We start from the raw sequence: 19,145 nt of genomic DNA, 5'->3' as shown, positions 1-19,145 counted from the left end.
CATTTTTTTTTCTGCACCACTCGCTCACAACACCCTCCGGCCTCGGCCCTCCCCTGAGGAATTCCTCCATGGATAGTTAACACACTTGGGTCAGTCAGCTGATGACAGTGACGCGCTGCGCCGCCCGGGGAGGTTGCTTGTCGCTATGAGGAAGGTAGACCAGTGGAACTACTCTGTAGGCGCACCGCTCCATGTAACCCTTGTACTTGGCTTGCCTTTCTCGATTAAGGGTACATGTTTGTTTTTGACTGGGGAGCTTTGCTTTGTGGCTCTATAAAATGGATGAAGCATTTAATGCCAGAGAACAAATCTTTGTAAATGTGGGCCATTGTTTTTCACGCCCTGTGCGTTTTATTTTTGCTCTTTTCATTTATATGTGTCTGTCGTTTGCAGCTCGATCTGAAGTTGTATGCTTTACTTCTAAAACTCATGTGGACATGTAATGAAATATTTTATTTTTTATTTCAGATAAAGCGGAAGTTGTTCCGAACGGCGAAGAAGAGAAAGATCCGAAATCGCCCTATTTTGTTGAAACGCCCTATGGATACCAGCTAGACCTGGATTTTCTCAAGTACGTTGAGGATATTCAAAAGGGTAACACCATCAAGAAAGTAAACATCCAGAAGAGAAGACCACTGGCACCACCGTGCACAAGTGCCAGAAACGCTGGGGGACAGGTCAGCGGATGGACCTCAACGGACTCGCTCTCTTCCTCCAATAGTGATGAGAATAAGATATCTCCCTCCTTTCTGGGAGCAAGGAGCCACTCAACGCCGTCCTACTCTGCCAGGCCCTCCCTTTCCAATGAACCATCTCCAACGTTTTTAACCATTCCGGAAAGCAAGCGGCTTCCCCCAGCCTCGCCCCAGCTCCCCAAGCACAATTTTCATGTAACCAAAACCCTCATGGAGACGCGAAGGCGATTGGAACAGGAGAGGGTTAACATGCAGGTGGCCTCTGCGGGAGATGTTCGTAGGCCCAGGCTTGCCACTTTTGGAGGGTTGGGTTCTACCAACTCTCTAACCTCATTTACCGGGTCTGGCGGGCACAGCCAATTGTCGCAGCTCCAAAATGGACACCAGCCCAATGGCGATTACAGTGCCTACTTGGCTTCATCTATGGGCAGTTCCATACGTCACAGTCCCCTGAGTTCGGGAGTTAGCACTCCAGTGACCAATGTCAGCCCTGTACATCTTCAGCATATCAGGGAGCAAATGGCTGTGGCACTTGCACGCCTGAAAGAGCTTGAGGGACAGGTTAGAACCATCCCAGTGTTGCAAGTAAAAATTGCAGTGTTACAGGAAGAGAAAAGGCAGCTGATGTCTGAACTTAAAGGCCAAAGAGCACCTGCTCAGGTTGCCACGGGTGGCTTCAGGAAACGCTCTTATAGTGCAGGAAACGCAGGCCAGTTTGAACAGCTGTCGAATGTCAAACGAGGTGGGGAGTTGCACATAGACTCTGAGGAAGAGATGGACACTGAGGAGCCCAGCCCACAAGGTATGGAGGAGTTTAGGCAGCTCACAGCAGAAATGCAAGCACTGGAGAAGAAAATTCAGGACAGTCACTGTAAAGAATCTGCTGACACTGCCTTGGTCCATGGAACTCGGGGGCTGCAGAAAGGAAACCGATCTATTGCTGTGGGCGCTGATGAAAATATGAATGACATCATCATGTATCACCGGTCTGCACGGCAATGCAGAGAAGTCTCTGTAGGGACTGAGAAAGAATTGAGGCATACTGGGGTGGGAGTAACAGAGGATATGCTTGGTCTCACCACTGATGCTGAACGAGAAATTGAACTTCAGCAGCAAACAATTGAAGCACTTAAAGATAAAATATACAGGTTGGAGGTCGACTTGAAAGAAACCACGCATGGCATGGAGATGACCAAATTAAAACTGGAGCTGCAGGTAGCTGGATCCAGGAAAAAAATAGACAAAGCACTCATGGTACAGCCGATTGTTTTCAGCAAAACTGTGCAAGCGGTTGTAATGACGCAAGACCAGACAGTGGGAGATCATGTGAGTATGACAGATTCTTGTGTGGGAAGCCATATCCAAACGAGCAATGTTGGTGTCTTGTGTAGACCATCTCAGCATCACGCAGCTGTGGGTCCAGATGTGCCAATGCATCGTTGGGTGGTACAGGAGCAAGTAGAAACGCAGGAGAAGTGCACAGGGTGGCACATAGAGATGTGCGACAAGAATGAAGGCTTGGATGTCAGCATCTGTGAAACTGGTGTCAACACAGAAGAGACTGCAGCCGATTTGTTGTTGTGCAAGTCAAAGTTGGAAATTAAGGACGCGCGGTCTGTTGGATGTGGAGACTGTTCAGTGGATGTTATGGTTAGCCCCTTCAAGGAGCAACTTTCTCGTAGCACCAACACAGAGGTAATTGACAGAGCAGAGTCTGCAGTAATGGCAGTACCTCATACAGCGACACAGCAAACCAGTACAGTATTTGAAACTACAAACCAGTATACCAACACTGAAAGACCTTCCTTTGAACACACCTCCACAAATACTGTCTTGAGCACATATGACAAACAGACTAACACTGCATCAGTGGAAACGAGGACTGTGGCTGTGGGTGATGGTAGGGTAAAGGATGTGAATACAGTGGCTAAAACCCGATCAGTTGGTGTCGGAACCTCTATCTCTGATGATCTGGGCTTTGAAAAGCTGCCTGCTGTGAAGACCAAAGATTGTGGTGTAGGTCAGATAAACATTAACGAGAATTACCTGGTTGGTCTTAAGATGAGAAACATTGCATGCGGTCCCTCTGAGCTGTTTGTGACACCGGTCAGCACCAGGAGTGTTGCTGTTGGGGACAGGCCTGTGTGTGATGCTGTGTCTAAACCAGCTGAGCAGGCAGCGAAACCCGAAGCAGCACCCCACTTGGACCACTACATAGAACAGGTTCAGAAGCTGCTGCAGGAACAGCAGATGCTCCTCACGCAGAACTATAGTGAGCTGGCCGAAACATTTGGAGAACCTCATGCCCAGATCGGTTCTCTCAATTCCCAGCTCATTAGCAAGCTTTCGTCTATCAACTCTGTTATGAAATATGCAAGCACTGAAGAACTCCGGAACCTGGACACCCAGAAAATTGCCATGGATGTGAGCACAGATGCAGGTGAGCCAACTCCCTGACCCCTTTGCATACACGGTTGCATTTCTAATCTGTGTGTGCGTGTGGGGGGGGGGCGTTGTTGAAAAATACACAATCAATATTTTCTGTTAATTGTATGAGTCATTTGCAACATTGTCGAACACAATTTAGTAGGAAAAAAAATACAGCTTTTTTCCAATGTTTGAAAAGTTAGTACTTTATTTTTCAAGCTGTGATAATAGTAATTTAAAGTGTCAACGTTAATTAGAAACCTAATGGTAACGTTACTTTATACAATGCAATGATTGGGTTTGTGTCCTGTAGTTATTTTGGATGGTGTCTGTTGTAGTTTTTGTACCCTTCAATGTCAATGAAGATGTCCCTTCTCCAGTGGAAAAAAGCCAATGGGGGAAACCCACTGGTGTGTTTATCGTGAAACCCTCTCCTGCGTGCAACGCAGTGCTTCCTGCCGCCCTTTTCCCGATTAAAATGAAAGATGTCTTTCTGAGCATCAGCGCAGCTTCTTTGTGCTGAGATGAAAGTGGGCTGGGATGTTCGTAAATGAAACCTGCCTCAGCCTCTCCTTAATCCCGCCACTAGAATATCATGATTCCAACTGTTTCCATTGGGAAAAATAACACAGTAATGTCCAGATGTGAGGCGAACAGCCCTGAGTATCAGGATGGTGATGGTCAATGTGTGATGCGTTTATAACATGGGTACACCTGAACTTGGAGGCACCCCGCCCGCTGGCCTGGTTCCTTGCGCTGAAAGAACACCAATATTTGGTGTAATCACATCAAGGCATAATACGCTCCGGTACAGGCCACCGCAGTCTGTGTGCTCTTAAGTGGACACGTTCTGCTGCAGTCTCTAGTGCAAGGCACAATCCCCAGGGAGGGATGCATGAGCTGGCCCCCCCCCATCTAACGCCAGGGAGCAGGGGGATGGGGGCGGGGGGACATTGACTAGTTGGGAAAAGTTCATATATGTGAGTGCTATATGGAGGGCGTTTGCTTTATGGTAAAGTTTGTTGTTGAATCCTAAATTCATATCACTGAGGATTATAAACTTAGTGTTGAGCTTGAGGAGGGGGGTGAGGAGTGGTAGTATATCTGATTCTCGATGATAGTTATTATAAGGTGCTCTGTAGATCACCAAGATATTGATGGTGGTTTTTGAGTTTCTGGGCAGTTTGACCAGGAGTAATTCGTACCCTTCTAGAGGTCCTGTGGGGAAGATCTAATTTGCAAATCTGATTTGGCGATTATAGCCACGCCACCTCCTTGTATGTTTGGTCTATCGGTCCTAGAGATGTTGAAACCAGGGCTAGCGCTAATAGGGTGCCTGAGGCTTTGTGTAGCCAGGTTTCAGTCACCACTAGTATATACAGCTATTGGTCTAGGATAAGGTCATGGATCTCTATGTCGTGGGCTCCGAGGGATCGTACATTTAGCAGTGCTCCTTTGAAACTGAGCGGTTCTGTAGTAGTGTTTGGGGGGAGTTTATGGGGGGTTGTGGCCTGAGTAGTGATATGGCTCGTTTCAGTAGATGTGGAGGGGGGTGTGGGGTTAACCTCGAAGGGTTCTTTTATGGTGGTGCTAACTGGGCATGGTTTGAGCATTTGCAAGTGGACAGAGGCCTTCGGTCTATGGGTGGTCGAGTCGTACTGGGAAGTGCGCAACCTTAGCCTATTAAACCTTGCTGTTCCCTGGATTGGACGCATCTTAAATGGGGTACTAATGATGGTAATGGCTGGTTTTTGGTTCTTAGCATTATCGATGGAGACAGGATAGTCTGAATCATGCATAGTCCAACTGAAGGTGGTAGTTGTCATCAGGGCCTTCTTACTGCTAATATTGGTTTGGGTAATCCATAGGGCCAGGATGAGAGGAAACGGTGGGTTTTTTTATTAAGAATGGGGTAGGGGATGGGGTGGTGACGGGGGCATACCCATCTAGCAAGTCTGTTAGCCAGTGGGAGGAAAATGCCTTGTGTACACAGTGTGTTGTTATCTGTGAGCTGGAAAGGGTTCGTTTTGGAAGAGTTAGATGGGTCCATTATGAAGAAGCTAACAGTAGTGGGCAAGAGAGGCCTGCGCCCATTAACCTAATGCTGTTCGTGATAGGGTGTGCGGCTAAAATAGACAAACCTTTGCTAGTAGAGTAGAGCATAAACTGCACATTAGCATCAGATATGATAGATGATAACAATTTAGTGTCAGCAGCAACTATAAGCAGTAATACACCACAGTAAAATATATATGCACCTGTGAAATTAACATTGGATTGCAGCACAGCGCAAGGTAAGCATTTTAGTTATGGATGTGAGATTGCAATTACCTAAGTGGTAGTATTCGAGAGAGGGTTCTAGAGGTCAACTGCTTATTTCAAGTCCATAGAGTGCGCGGGGAGTGTATGACTCCTTTGGCAGCGAACAATGGTGAAATACTTTATTATTAGGTTGTACATGTGTCGTGTACAGAATATCAGCTACCAACGGGGGATCACGGTGCAGTCTGCACTAGTCGGCCCAGTTTGGTCGATCCTTTGGCAGGTACAGTTGAAGTGGGAGCACGAATGCCGTAAATCGATCAGCAGCTGGCAAACAAAATCAAATGGCGGTGCTGTCCACAATTAGCATCACAATTAGGTAGATGCTATGGCAGGTGCAGATGGTATGAGTAGGCCAGTACTGTAATTAGAGTAGTAGTTAACGCTTAGCACAAACCAATCTCTGTGTAATACACCCTAGACATCACAATTAGGTGAATGCTATGGCAGGATACAAATGATATGTGTATGCTAGAATTGCAATTAGAGTAGTAGCTAACATTTGGCAGAAACAAATCTCTGCAATCTGCCCTGGACATCCAAATTTGGTGAGTGCTAAAGCCGTTCTCCAGAATGGGGTCTGGCATGGATTCACATGCTCATGAATATTCCCCGTCATCAGGCTGGGAATCCTCGGTAAAGAAAAAATCAGTTTAATTTCTGAACTGTCTTTCTACTAACAACCAATCACTGGTCTCTGGGTCATACTGCCCCCAGCCAATAACTGCCCTCTACCTAAGCCCCTCCTCTGGCAGCCATCTTCAGATTTTTACCGCACGTCTAAGTGTTGGGAGTCCTTGTGCTTAGCTCTCAAGCTTTTACTGTGTTTTGCGCTTTTTCTAAGAGTTTTACTAAATTTTTCCAGTCAATCGAGCCTCACGTGCCACCAATCTACCTTCCGATTGACAGGGACCGGTATTTCAGATTCTTCAGCGCATTTCATCGAGTTTTCTTAGTTGAGGATTCCAGAAGCTTCTTCGAGGCCTATGCCGCGTGGACATGTCGGATGAGAAGGAGGACTCGGCACCCCTTTTCAAGATTTGTTCCGAAAGCGGCTTGCGGATGACGGACATTCCCTGTGCCTTTACTGCCTGCACTCAGACCTGACGCACGTGGAGAAAGACTGTGCGTTTTGTCAGGAGATGGTGCCCCGCACGCTGAAGGATCGGCACAGGCGCCTCAAGGCGTGGCTGCAGGCCAAGGCCCCTGCTTTGGGGGAGTCCCAGGAGCATGCCTCCCCTGCCCAGAAGAAAGTTGAGCGGTCTTCTAAGACCTTTGAGGACACGCCGGTCCAACAAAAGGCTAAGCACCGTGAGTCCACTGTCACCGGGAGCGCCGTTGCAGTGGGCTCCTCGGCGGCCAAGGCGAGTACAGCGTCTTCAGCACATCAGCCTCGGTCACTAGCCAACGCTCAGGATCTTCGGCGAAGAGGAAGTCAGACCATCCAGGCAAGCTCTTGGAGAAGACCCAGGCAGCCTCTCCGGAGAAGGCCAAGGGGAGCGAGGCGCAGACCCTCCCCCCAAGGAGAAGGCTGCGGGCTCGACCAAGGCCGTGAAGGCCCGAGTACATCTGACGAAGGACCACCCTTCCATCAAAGGTGTGGTGGCGGCCTCACGAAGGCCGCCATGGCGGACCTGAAGGCAAGAGTATCCCTGCCTGCGAGGAGGAGTCCTCTTTTCAGCCCATCAAAAAGACAACAGAGAAGATGATGCCTATCATTCCATTTCACCGAAACTGTCTCCCTTGGTTGCAGAGAAGGAGGGGACACGGATATCTGAGGAGGAGCTTACCAACCTCCAGACCTTCCAGGAGGAATGATGAGCAGGCCCTTCAGCAAGTATCCCGACGAGGGCGATGATGAAGGTGCCGACGAGGAGACAGACGAGGAACAGCATGGTGCAGAGGGCTTGGTGGACCAGCCTAGTCTGCAAACGCCTTCTCCGTCGCCACAGCCAACTCAGCAGCCACCTGGAGATATCTCGGTGGACATTCTCACTGCCTTGCATACTCTATGATCGGAGATCCGGACGAGGATGCCTCTTGCGCCGACAACCCCTCCCTCGGCACCAGTACCGTCAGAGGAACCAACTGCCAAGATGAGGAAGGTTCACCCTCCATCTCCTTGCCACCCCTCACCTCCCTTTCCACCCCGAGGGATGAAACTGATCCTGACACGGCGACGACAGGCACTGGAACGGACGAAGATGGTGAATTGGGGGATCTCCCATCTCCACCTCCCAGATCTTCACCACCCGATGAGATAGGCTCGTTCCACGCCATGATACCCTGGGGAGCGTCAGAGCTATTCCAGCTTGTCCCTGAGGAGGAGGGGTTCCTATACCAGCGAGGCGAAGAGGAAGACCGTACTTTCGATCCCGCTCCTGGATGACATTTGGGAAGAGGGGTTTTCCCTCATGAAGAATCCTTCCTCGGCCCCGGCGAAGAGGGGCCGTTATGAGAAGAAGTACAGGGTGCCAGACTCTGCACCCAAGTCCTTGCGTTTCCAACCGTCCCCGGACTCTGTGACTTCGGCAGCAGCCAAGAAGTCGTCTTCGGGCTCCTCCTCTTAGGCACTGTAAGTGATTTCAACCCAGCACTTCACCTAAGTCAATGCCTAGCGTGGGATGCACAATTGAAACCCTTAATTATATATTTTTGTCTATGTTCTTTTATTTCTGAATGATGTACCCTTATATCACGCCCTCACTTTGAATCCCCCCCCCCCCCCTTTCTCACTGTACCAGGAAGCAGGCTGTTTTGCAAAGTTAGAAGATTTATTTTATGGATTTCACAATATATATATATATATATCTATCACTGTTTAATATTTATCCAAGGTCACCAATGGGGTGATGTTACAGTCAACAATCTCTTTAATCGGAAGGAGTATGGATAGGAAAAATAATGCAGAATAGAATAAAACTTTGTGTGGGTTCAGTCAAATGCAATCTCACTCTTTCCCCCTGCACACTACTCAGCCCCCCCCCCCCAAAATATGCAAGATAAAGAGATGGAAGGAGAGAAAACAGGTTTCAGGAATACAAATTTCGACAAATACAGTATTAATCCCAATTATCCCCTACAAACTCGGAGAGAAACAGGAATAATTGATAACTGGTCAAATGCTTTTGAATGTGGCTTTGAATGAATGGTTAAAAACACTGAAAAATTGATTTAATTCACTAAATTGGATTCTAACTAGTGGGAGCCGCTTTGTATAGTTTCAAATAAACACTAGCAATAATTGAGTCACTAGCAGATTGAAAACTGAATTCTGAGGTCGAATGCAAAGAACAGCTGTTTAACACGTGATGAAATTGAGCCAAATGAAAATTTGCGGCAAACTTTTCTGCGCGCGAGAAGCGCGGTTGCGGAATAACTAGAAGGAGTCGGAATGCGATTTGGATTCGTTGGAAAGCTGAGGATTTTAGCTTCCATTTGACACTTAAAATGCGTTCCTACCATTCACGGTACAGAGGTTATGAAAGTTTTAGTAGAGGTCGGTTTTTCTCAGAAAGAGTCAAGATTTTCAAATGAAAGATGCGCTTTTGAATTACAACAAACAGATTTTCTTTACACTAAGGAGTCTACCAGATCAGTGACGCCTCTGTCTGACTTTTGCCCGCCGAGACACTTGTCTGTCTTCAGCAAATATATTAGCGCAAAGATATTATCTCTACCAATACCAAAGGACTATAGGAATGAGAGAAAGAAAGATTCAGGAAAACAAGTTTTTCTACAATGCAGTTCTGGATATGATAGAATGGGTTGGATAGGATTACTTAAGGATAAGATACTGGCTATGGACAATTCTATGCTATTGATACTCACAACTGCTGTTTGGAATGGGCCCGTCAAGGATCGGGTCAAAGGTTTCTGGACTGGAATTCTGCTAGCCAACCGGACAGGATTCAGGGTGCTCGGTTCTGCACTCAGCAAGGCACTCTGGGCACTGCACGGCCTCTGGACTGGATCCGACGGGTTGGTTCTGGGTTGCAGCTATCAGGTTACAGCTCTGCTCTACTGGTTTGGATCTCTGGATTCTAGCAAGAGATCTTGGCATTAAAGCAGAACAGCGCAGCCAGGCTGTTCTTTTTGTTGTGCCCCTTGGAATTCTGGGGTAAAATCAGGTTTCAAGATTTTAAAAGGCCAGCTGAGAAGGGTTCAGCTTTGGAATTGGGCCTCTCTGCTTTCAAAGTTCTGGAGTCTTGGATACAGGTTTCTCCTGCAAAGGGCTTCGCCAGTAATCAGTTGATGGGTGAATCTGTGTGTCCTTCTAGGTCCTAAACTGTCTCTATTTATGTGTTTCCCAAAGTGGTGGGTAGTCTGAATTATACTAGGCACATCCTCTAGGAATCCTATTGGTTAGGGACTGTCCTCTCCCCTGATTTGAGAAGGAAATCTGGTGCCATGATGATGATGATGCTGTATTTTACAATCCAGGGAGACCCTCCCCTTTGTTTCTGCACAGTAAATCTATTTTTCATATAAGGCATATTCACAATATTACCAACTTGCTAGCAATAACATATATACATCACAGATTTAGTGGAGCAGTATCCGTCCGAGTTCCATCTCGGTGAGAGCGTCGGTTCAGATTTGACAGTTTTTCGCGCTTTTGGTTGGGTACCCAATGTCAGATTTGTCCACATTCTTCTACATATATGCGCATGACATCTGGGCATAATCCTGTGAAGTTTCATACTTCTAGCATCATCACAACTGCTACAAAATCACAATTTCTGTAGTCATGTCTCTGAACATCAAAAGTTGACCGGAAGTTTCATGTTAACAACCCTATATTTTATAGATTTTTACAATTTTGCACAGTTCTCTGTGAGTCTTTTTCAAAAAGATACTTTTTGTGGTTTACGGATACACATCTATCTGGCCCGCACACAAAGTTTTGCTGGGCCAAGACCAATCCAGGCCTCTCTTCGTGCTGGCAGGGGTTTCTGTTGACATTTGAATTTGCATACCCTTTAAGTCCAGGAAGTCTATTGTCTCTCCTCTGAGTAGCAGAGCAAAATCTCCTCCCCCCTCCATTAACATCCAACTGAGAGTTCCTGGCTTTGCTGAGAAGCAGGAAAGCTGCCTTTGTTGGAGCAAACTGTGGAATGTGCTTTGAAGTCCTCTGGCTGGTATCAGTTCACTTTAAAACCCAACTTGTTTAAATTTGTCTTTGATGAAATAAACTTACATTTCCAAATAGGCAAACAGATCTCTAATTCCAGTCTTTTTAAAACATAGAGATTAACTAGTGGCAACCTATTTTGCTTTTGATGCCAAGTCACTTCTTTTCAACAGTTTGATTTTAATTCACAAGTTTAAACTGTCAGTGTCATTAAATGACAGCTTTAACACACGCGGCCAGTGGTACTGCACCCATATTCTGACAGATTTCCACAAACAAGCATACTTTTTAATGTGGATATTCTCTGATAGATTCTGCTTTTCCTGACATAGTGCGCTTATGTGGATTCCTTAAATAAGGTGATGGTTAACACCCATCAAGGATGTTGGATCTTTTCTGATGTTTGGGAAACATTATTTAACAATTTCAACAGCCAAGGAAAAATGGATTTTAGAGCACTTCTGGGTTTCCTTGCAATGAAGCACAGCCTTTTCAGGTAGTTCCATTTCCCTCTGTAGGCAGCCCAATGACAGGTTTTGGCAGTGTGGCCTCCTGTTCCCCATTGACACAGGCAAAGTAGATTGGCATCCAATTTTCCCGGTTTCCCTGCGCACAGGGCTTTTTGCGACCATTCTGTTGGTTCTGGTGAAAGCAGCGCACAGTGATGTTGCAGGGCAAAGCCTAGTGGGTCAATGCATCCCATAGCACACTTCAGCAGCGACGGCCGTCTTTTTGGACTTCCGGCGGAAAATCCCAGGGTTCTTCCAAAGGATTCAGTGGAGGTGCTTCGTCATACCGTCAACCCTCCCGCTCCTCGGCCTAGGAGACCTACAGGGGCTGAGCCAAATCTGGAACATGTCGTCGTTGCCAAGGCCCCGAAGGCAGCGTTTCGTTGTCTAAATGGGATTGAACCGGCTGTGGTGTCGGGCCCCCACCCGTGCACCCAAGTGGGAGGCCGGCTGGTGAACTTACTCAGCATGTGGAAGACCGTCTCCACCAACCGTTGGGTGCTGGCTGCTCTCGCCCACGGACACACCCTGGAATTTCAACGGAAGTGTCCCCAAATACCACCAGTGGCCCGGCAGGAAAACCATGTCCCTCAGATGCTGTTGAGGTGCGGGCCATGCTAAAAAAAGGGCGCAATTGAGCTTGTCTCAAAGAGGCTCCGGAGTGTACTCTTGTTACTTCCTTGTCAAAAAGAAGACCGGTGGATGGAGACCCATCCTAGACCTTCGCCGTCTGAACAAGTACATAAGTCCCAAAAGTTCTGGATTGTGACTCTTCAAAACGTACTAGGACAGCTAGAAGAGGGGGATTTCCCATTGTCGCTGGACTTGGAGGATGCTTACTTTCACATCCCCATCCACAAGGGGAATCACATGTTTCTGTGCTTCGTGGTTCAAGGGCAACATTACCAGTTCAAGGCCCTTCCCTTCGGATGGAAGTCGGCGCCAAGGGTTTTCACCAAGTGCCTGGCACCGGTGGAGGCACCAGCTGCGTCTACGAGGGATCCACGTAGACCCTTACCTGGACGACTGGCTCATCCAGGCAAGCTCAAAGGACATCGCCGTCGACCCCACAGCGAGGACCGTCCGACTCCTGACAGATCTGGGGTTCTCAGTGAACTATGCAAAGTCTTGCTTGACGCCATTGCAGGACGCGCTGTTTCTGGGATTCCGACTCCACAGTGTCGTGCCTGGCGTCTTCGTCGGAGGAAAGGATAGCGGCCATCTTGGGCAAGGTGCAACAGCTGTTGGCACTGAAGGTCGGCACGGTATCCATCAAGTCTCTGCTCGGCATGATGTCGTCATGCATCTACCTCATCCGACTATGCAGGCTGCGGATGCGTCCACCACACGAGTTCCTCGACGCGGTTGGATACAAGTGTCGGGAAGATTCCAGGACAAGATCATAATCGACGAGAGCTTCCGTCGAGTGATCTAGTGGTGGGAAGTCCGCTCTCGTCTGTCCGGAGGCGCAGATTTTCAGGCCCCACTGCACCAGGAGATGGTTACGATGGACGCTTCTCTGGAAGTTTGGGGTGCTCTCACCGGAAGTCTTCATGCAAGAGGGCTGTGGCTGCCAGGGGAGAAGACGTTACACATCAACGTTCGGGAGCTGCGAGCAGTGTTTTGGGCCCTTAAGTCATTCCTTCCGTCCCTCAAGGGCAAGGTGGTGTGGGTCATCACAGAGAATACCACCAAGATTTTTTACATCAGGAAGCAGGGGGGCACCAGATCCCTCAGCGCTCTCCTAAGAGGCGCAGGACCTATGGCACTGGGCGGTGGCCCAGGGGATGTTCCTCATCCCGTTTCATTTGGCAGGAGTGAAGAACACTGTTGCAGAGTCTCTGAGCAGGGAACTGCGCTCTTGCCATGAGTGGGAACTTCGGCACAACCAAGTGGATCGCCTGTTCTGCAGGTGGGGCAATCCCCAGATCGATCTGTTTGCGACGGCAACGAACCCCAAGTGCCGGAGGTTCGCCAGCAGGTTTCCCCAGCCGGGGAGAATGGGGGACACATTTTCTTACCCCTGGGACAGCCTGTTTCTGTATGCGTTCTCTCCGTTGCCGTTGCTTCTTCGACTAGTCAATCAACTCGGACGGTCCTGGTGCAGGATGTTCCTTGTCGCACCGGCGTGGCCGAGACAGATATGGTACCCGGACCTTCTCGGCATGTCAGCGTCCCCTCCAGTGGTCGCAGATCTTCTCGCCAGTAAGGAGGCACGACTCTGGATCGCTGAACCTGAAGGCCTGACTCCTGCAGCGTTAAATTTCAGGGGCTACTATCTCCCAGTGGACTGCAAGGAGGTTCTTGCCAAGGCCAGAGCATCGTCTACTCTAAAATGCTATGGACATACATGGAAGAGGTTCTCCTTTTGGTGCTGTGCACAGAAGATCGATCCTCTACGAGTCACGGCTCTTACCGTATTTGCTGTCGTTGGTCAAGGCTGGACTGGCCCATACCTCCATCAAAGTGGCGGCTCTCTCCCGCTATACCAGATCTCTGGGACTGTCGTCGTTATGGTCACACAGTCTGGTTAAGGAGTTTGTCAAGGGACTGTTCCATTCATTCCTGCCAGTGGAGGCTCCAGCCCGGCGTGGGAACTCAATGTGGTGCTGACTAGGCTCATGGGTCCTCCGTTCGAGCCTATGCATTCAGCACCACTTAAATGCTTGTCATGGTAAACTGATTTTCTTGTGGCCATCACATCCATACGATGAGAGGGGAAGATCCAGGCCCTCTTGTAAACCACCCTACTTGACATTCCACGAGTCGAGGGTAGTGCTACGGACGTACCCCTCCTTCATGCCCAAGGTGCCATCGGACTTTCATCTAAACGAGCTCTTGGTGTTACCGTATTCTGCCTGACTCCTTCGTCGCCGGCTGAGAGGACTTTGCACTTGCTGGATGTGGCTAGGGCGCTGAAGTTCTATGTGGACCGCACAAACAGTTTCCGGAAGACATCGCAACTTTTTGTGAACTTTGGCCCTGTGAACCATAGGAAGACCCTCTCCAAGGCTTCCCTTTCCAGGTGGCTCTCCGGCTGCATCACCCATTGTCACCGGTAGGCGAACCGACCGTTGCCTGGCCGTCCGAGAGCCCATTCGACCAGAGTGATCGCTTCAACTACAGCGTTCCTGTCTGGCGTGCCCCTGCTGGGCATCTGCAGGGCTGCTACGTGGAGGTTGACGCACACCTTCATGAAGTTTTACTGCGTCAACAGAGATTCCAGGGAGGAGTCCAGAGTTGGCCAAGCAGTGCTGCGCAACCTGATCGCTTGAAGGTGAGCCTGGTGAGGAGGGAAGAGATGCTTAACGGTGAGCCTTGCCACCTCCCGTGGTTGTGCATGTGTGTACTGCTATGTATTCTTTATTCATGAGCATGTGAATCCATGCCAGACCCATGCTGGAGAACAACAGTTTCAGGTAAGTAACTTGTTCCTTGCCATGGATCTAGGTACCATGGGGTGGCAACGGGCTCATTAGCTATTAAAGGGCTGAGAGAATGAACTATCTGACTTGCTGGCAACGGTATCTGAGCGGGTGCGACGAAATGCAATATTCAGAAAGTACTTTTTTTGGTATTGTGTAGCTTCGGATGTGAGGGGTCTTTCTATGGATAAGTGTCAAGAAGGCAATGTGATCAAGAATCGCATGTGATCTAGCCATTACTCGGATGGATGGATGGATGGATGGATGGATGGATGGATGGATGGATGGATGGATCACTGACTGCCTTTGCTCTGGACGGTTATATGCAGGATACTTTTAGCCAGCAGAGCGCTCCTGAATTGCACTGTATTCTGTGGTGATGGTTGGGTGGAATGGGGTTCAGAGGGGCTAGTGTGGTGCATCCTTCACGCCATATGCCCTATGGTCAACCATCATACGGGTGGAAGAATAAGAGGCGCAGTACATACACTTGGTCGGAGGTGGGACCTCTGGTCATACTTTACGAGAACACTAATATCCTTTAGATAGTGTTTTGATGTTCATACGAGAGGCTTACAGATGAGAATGTGCTTCTAGTGGTAACTTCAGAGAAAGACCAGAATCTTTTGTAGAGTTTTATAGAATCCAAAACAATGTATTAAGCGTGTAGTGAACCACTTGTGTGTTTGTGCGACAACAGCAAGCTTTTTGTTGTGTATCCGTGGGAATAATGTGAAAAGCCCGTTGGATCGGGATGCACATTTTATGTTTTGAAAACTACTAGCCAGCCATAAATTCACTTGCCCCCTCAGTTCTCCACGTGCTCAGAGCATACCAATCTTAACTTGCCAAGAGTCCATTATCACTCGCCAACAGCTAGTGGCGAGTATACATTTTGAGGCCTGCTTGTTATGTCTTAAACATTTTTTTATGCTCTGTATTAGGTGACCGTGGTGATCGTGATGTTCTCTTAAGTTGTACAAGATTTTAGTATTTCCAGCCCTTCTAATTATGTGCGCACATTTGCTACACTTCGTCATCCCAAACTACTCCGCTTTTTAGCAGAAAAAAGCTTACTTCAGCATACTAGAAAACAGGGCTACTATCCACACAATGGGAGTTATTTTTAGGTTTCATTTTCAAGGTATACCGGGTGCTATTTTACAATAAAACATCCAGTAGACTGTAGTGAGTTCAACAAATCGGAAAAGATGTGATCAAATATTCATTATGACAATCTATAGATTCAATCGAAAAGGACCACCAGTGAATGAGGCAAAATGGCAATGGATATATACTTTACTTGCTTTTTGCAAAGTTCTAGACCTACTGAGCTTGGGGCTCTTGGGAAAGGAGCACCATCCCGATTTGGTGGGCCTAGACATACCTAGTCGAGTTTTAATGTTAACAAACTTATTTGTTCAGCTTGGTAGTGTTTGTGTGGTCTCCTCGTATTGGAAATACACCACCCTGCTTGGATCCTGGGGACGTGCGGTTGCAGTTGCCAAAGCCCATACTTTTCTCCTAGTTTCAGGGAGACCTGGTGCTGCTGGCGGCTTCGTCTTGTCATGTTTAAGTGAAACAGTTTAACATTGCTGATCCTGCGTTAAGCTTCAGCAAACATTCTCGTCGCCAGTATATTACTGTAATACCTGGCATGATTCAGTCTTAATGCGAGAAAATCCTTTTTTAAAGTTCTTTCTTGTGAGGAATGCATTTACAGGGAAAGTTTCTCATCGAGGATTGTTGATCCTTTAAGGTTCCCAGTGAGTAAGCCCTGACTGCAGAGATCTGTGTGTAGTTTGGTGGTCCTGTGTTCTGATCCTCGCAGGTCCGGCTTTACCTTTTTGTCAACCCAAAAGTCAATAACGAGTGTACTTGAATGTAGGGTTAGTTAGCTGTAAACCTCTTTATAAGGCTTCATATATCTGAAGGAGCAGATAGTTTTCATTGGTCGAACTAGAACTGCAAGGTTCAACCATCCTCTTCTTTACCTTATACCAAGCCATTGTTTCCTTTTTCTCCCCTCCGGAGTACCTGGGCGGGGGGCGAAGTACACTCCTGCTTCTTGTTTGACGTTATGGAGATTCAAATATTTGTCATGCGTGTGATGGACTTGCCTAAACTGTTGTATCTTGCTAACACCGATAGAAGCCGTTTTCTAATCACCTTCTTCGGGCATAATGCGCATTCCTAAACTTCCACACAAAACTTCACCTGCAGTGATCAGCTGTTTCCAGCACTGCACGACTTACTTCCCAGCTCAGAAGAGCTCTCCTCTATTTTCTCTTTTGCGTTTAAGCATGATTGACATTAGGTTGCTCCTGGCATCATGTTTGGGGAAATGGGGATGAGGGGGTCATGGAAGGTTAGCTTTGGTATTTGGCATGCACCTTAAGAGGTGTGAATGATGGGTGATTAGAACGGGGAAGTGGGTCCGTAGAGCTGCATGTTGTTACCAAAGACTACCAGAAGGGGATCGTACAGTGTATTTTCGTGATAGTGCAAATACATCGTTTTTTTAGGGTCCCATTACTAAAGGAGGTTTGCGTTGGGGTGGCGTGGGGGAAGGACAAGATACAAGTTTGTTTAAAAAAAAAAAATGTTCAACAAGGTGGAGGTTGCATGGATTGGGTGGAGAGGTTGGTATGCTTAAACTATTTTTTTGTACACTTCAACCTCGAGTTTATATAGACAAGTTCTCATTTTTAAGCAGTGTTTACTCTTTTGTTTTGTGCAGTTACGCAAAAAAACGTTAGACCAGGTAAACGTCTACTTGAGTTAAAATTCCCTTTAATATTCCCTTCTCCCCTTTATTTGTGCTCTGAAAGAATGTTGGTAGATCTCTTTATAGAATTAAAAGCAAGTGAGTGCATGAGACATGTTGACAGACTCTATTAACTCTTTGTAACTATAAAAAAACACCCGCGTACCTTTCTTTTGTGATTGAGATTACATTGAAAAAAGCGGGTTATCACAAAAGGAAACTTGGCATGCCCAGAACATTTTTCCCCCCTGTGCGACTATTTGATCTGCAGGAACAATCTGACATGAATTTGTAGTCCATGCTTGAATGAGTCAACGAGTGGTTAAGAACAGGCAGACGTGAAAGTGCAGTACACATTTCTATAGATTAGGTACACAGAACTTGTGGTACAAGAATGTTTGGCAATTCTTTTTGTTTCTCTTTCAGCTGTATTTAAGATCATCTAACCAACAAATAGTACAACTAAAGAGAACGAAACAGTAATGGTGCACAGATGTGTGACTATCCCTTGCCAAGGAACAGACCAACACTGGTTGGTTGTATTAAGAGAATACAATGTTTTATTTCGGTTTCCTTATTCTTCGCTTCAAAGTGGCTGCCGCCTCTGCAGATCTTCATTTTATTTAACTGTTTCTCCAGCATTGGATCTTTCATGGATTCACATGCTTAGAATATTCCCCGTCGTCAGACTGGGACCCCTCGGTACACATATATAGCCTTTTCCTATAGGAAAACTTTCGACACTTTTGTGTCCTATCTACGTCCTTTTAGGACCCGCCTACGCATGCTCCGTAGGCCGTCCCAGTATAAGAGGCCCGCCCCCGCGGTTCCCCTTCAGATTTCAACCGTCTCCAAAGTAGTGGGATCTCCTTGCGTTGTCTTACTATTTCGTACAAGGTTGTAAACCTGAAGTTGGAGCTAGAGAAAATGTCCTCCATGTCAGGAAAAGCGCTGTTCCGTCCGTGTGCGACGTGCGGCTTGAAAAAAGTTTACGAGGGGGACGGACATATGGATTGTATATATTGCCTCCACCCTCATCATTCGGCGGATAACTGCGACATATGCAAAGGGTTTTCTCAAAAAACCCTCAAAGACCGGAGTCGACGCCTGGTGGCATGGCTGAATGACGGAGCGGGGGCATACCCCCCTTCGGAGGTAGGCTCCACACAATCGGCAAAAACATCACGCCGCGCTACCTCGTCGGAACCACCGGCGAAGAAATCTCGTCCGACGGAAAAAGAGTCATCTGGGAGTCACTCAGCTAGAGACTCCTCGTCAAAAAAATCGTCATCAAAAAAGCACCAAAAGGAAAGGCCGAAATCCTCCTCGGGCGATCATCATCGATCGACCACGAGTCGAGAGTCGAGTAAAAGCAGGCCAAGCGTGGAAAAGGCGGGACCGCCTAAACCACCTGCTAAGTCACCGTCGTCGACGGCGGTCCAGTCATCGGCCCCCATCCTGCCACTGACGCAGGTGGCATCCACCGTCTCACCGACAACGGCGGCGACGATGGCCTCGTCGACGGGGGTTCTACAGGAGGCCTGGAGGCCGGAAGTTTTTGATCCGATCCCCCTGGATACTTTGCTACAAGAACAGGCTGTGTCGCTGTCCTCAGAGGTCGAGAGCGAGAGAATAGCTGGCCCAGCAGACCTAGGGCTACGAGTGGCCGACAAGTCGTCGACGAGGGGATCCGGTGTACCGGTACCTGCCCCTCTTCTCAATCCTCAATCTGTTTTGTCGCTGGAAATTCTGTCCACGCTTCAGTCCTTGCTACAGTCGTTGGTCCAGAGACTACCTCAGGCAAACCTGCCACAGTCACCCGTCGACGAGCCGGGCCCGTCCCGTCCACCGACGCACCTACGCACG

At 47.9% G+C, this 19,145-nt stretch overlaps 1 protein-coding gene across 7 annotated transcripts in view; it reads left to right on the top strand.

Annotated features, from left to right (window-relative positions):
• Window positions 1-19,145, top strand: part of KANK1 (KN motif and ankyrin repeat domains 1) — a 1,603,545-nt gene that overhangs the window by 1,234,538 nt on the left and 349,862 nt on the right. For 6 of the 7 annotated variants that reach the window (XM_069625753.1, XM_069625752.1, XM_069625751.1 and 3 more), the window contains one exon: window positions 469-3,135. In XM_069625753.1, coding sequence (XP_069481854.1) covers window positions 469-3,135 — 2,667 coding nt within the window. Of the gene's footprint in view, window positions 1-158; window positions 231-468; window positions 3,136-19,145 lie in introns of those variants that run through there. The other variant, XM_069625750.1, reaches the window with a different exon arrangement.

Source organism: Ambystoma mexicanum, chromosome 6p (assembly GCF_040938575.1).
Source record: "Ambystoma mexicanum isolate Mex_15411 chromosome 6p, UKY_AmexF1_1, whole genome shotgun sequence".
Lineage (NCBI taxonomy): Eukaryota > Metazoa > Chordata > Amphibia > Caudata > Ambystomatidae > Ambystoma > Ambystoma mexicanum.
Note: the sequence above shows the minus strand (reverse complement) of the source record. Positions and strands in the feature narration are given on the sequence as shown.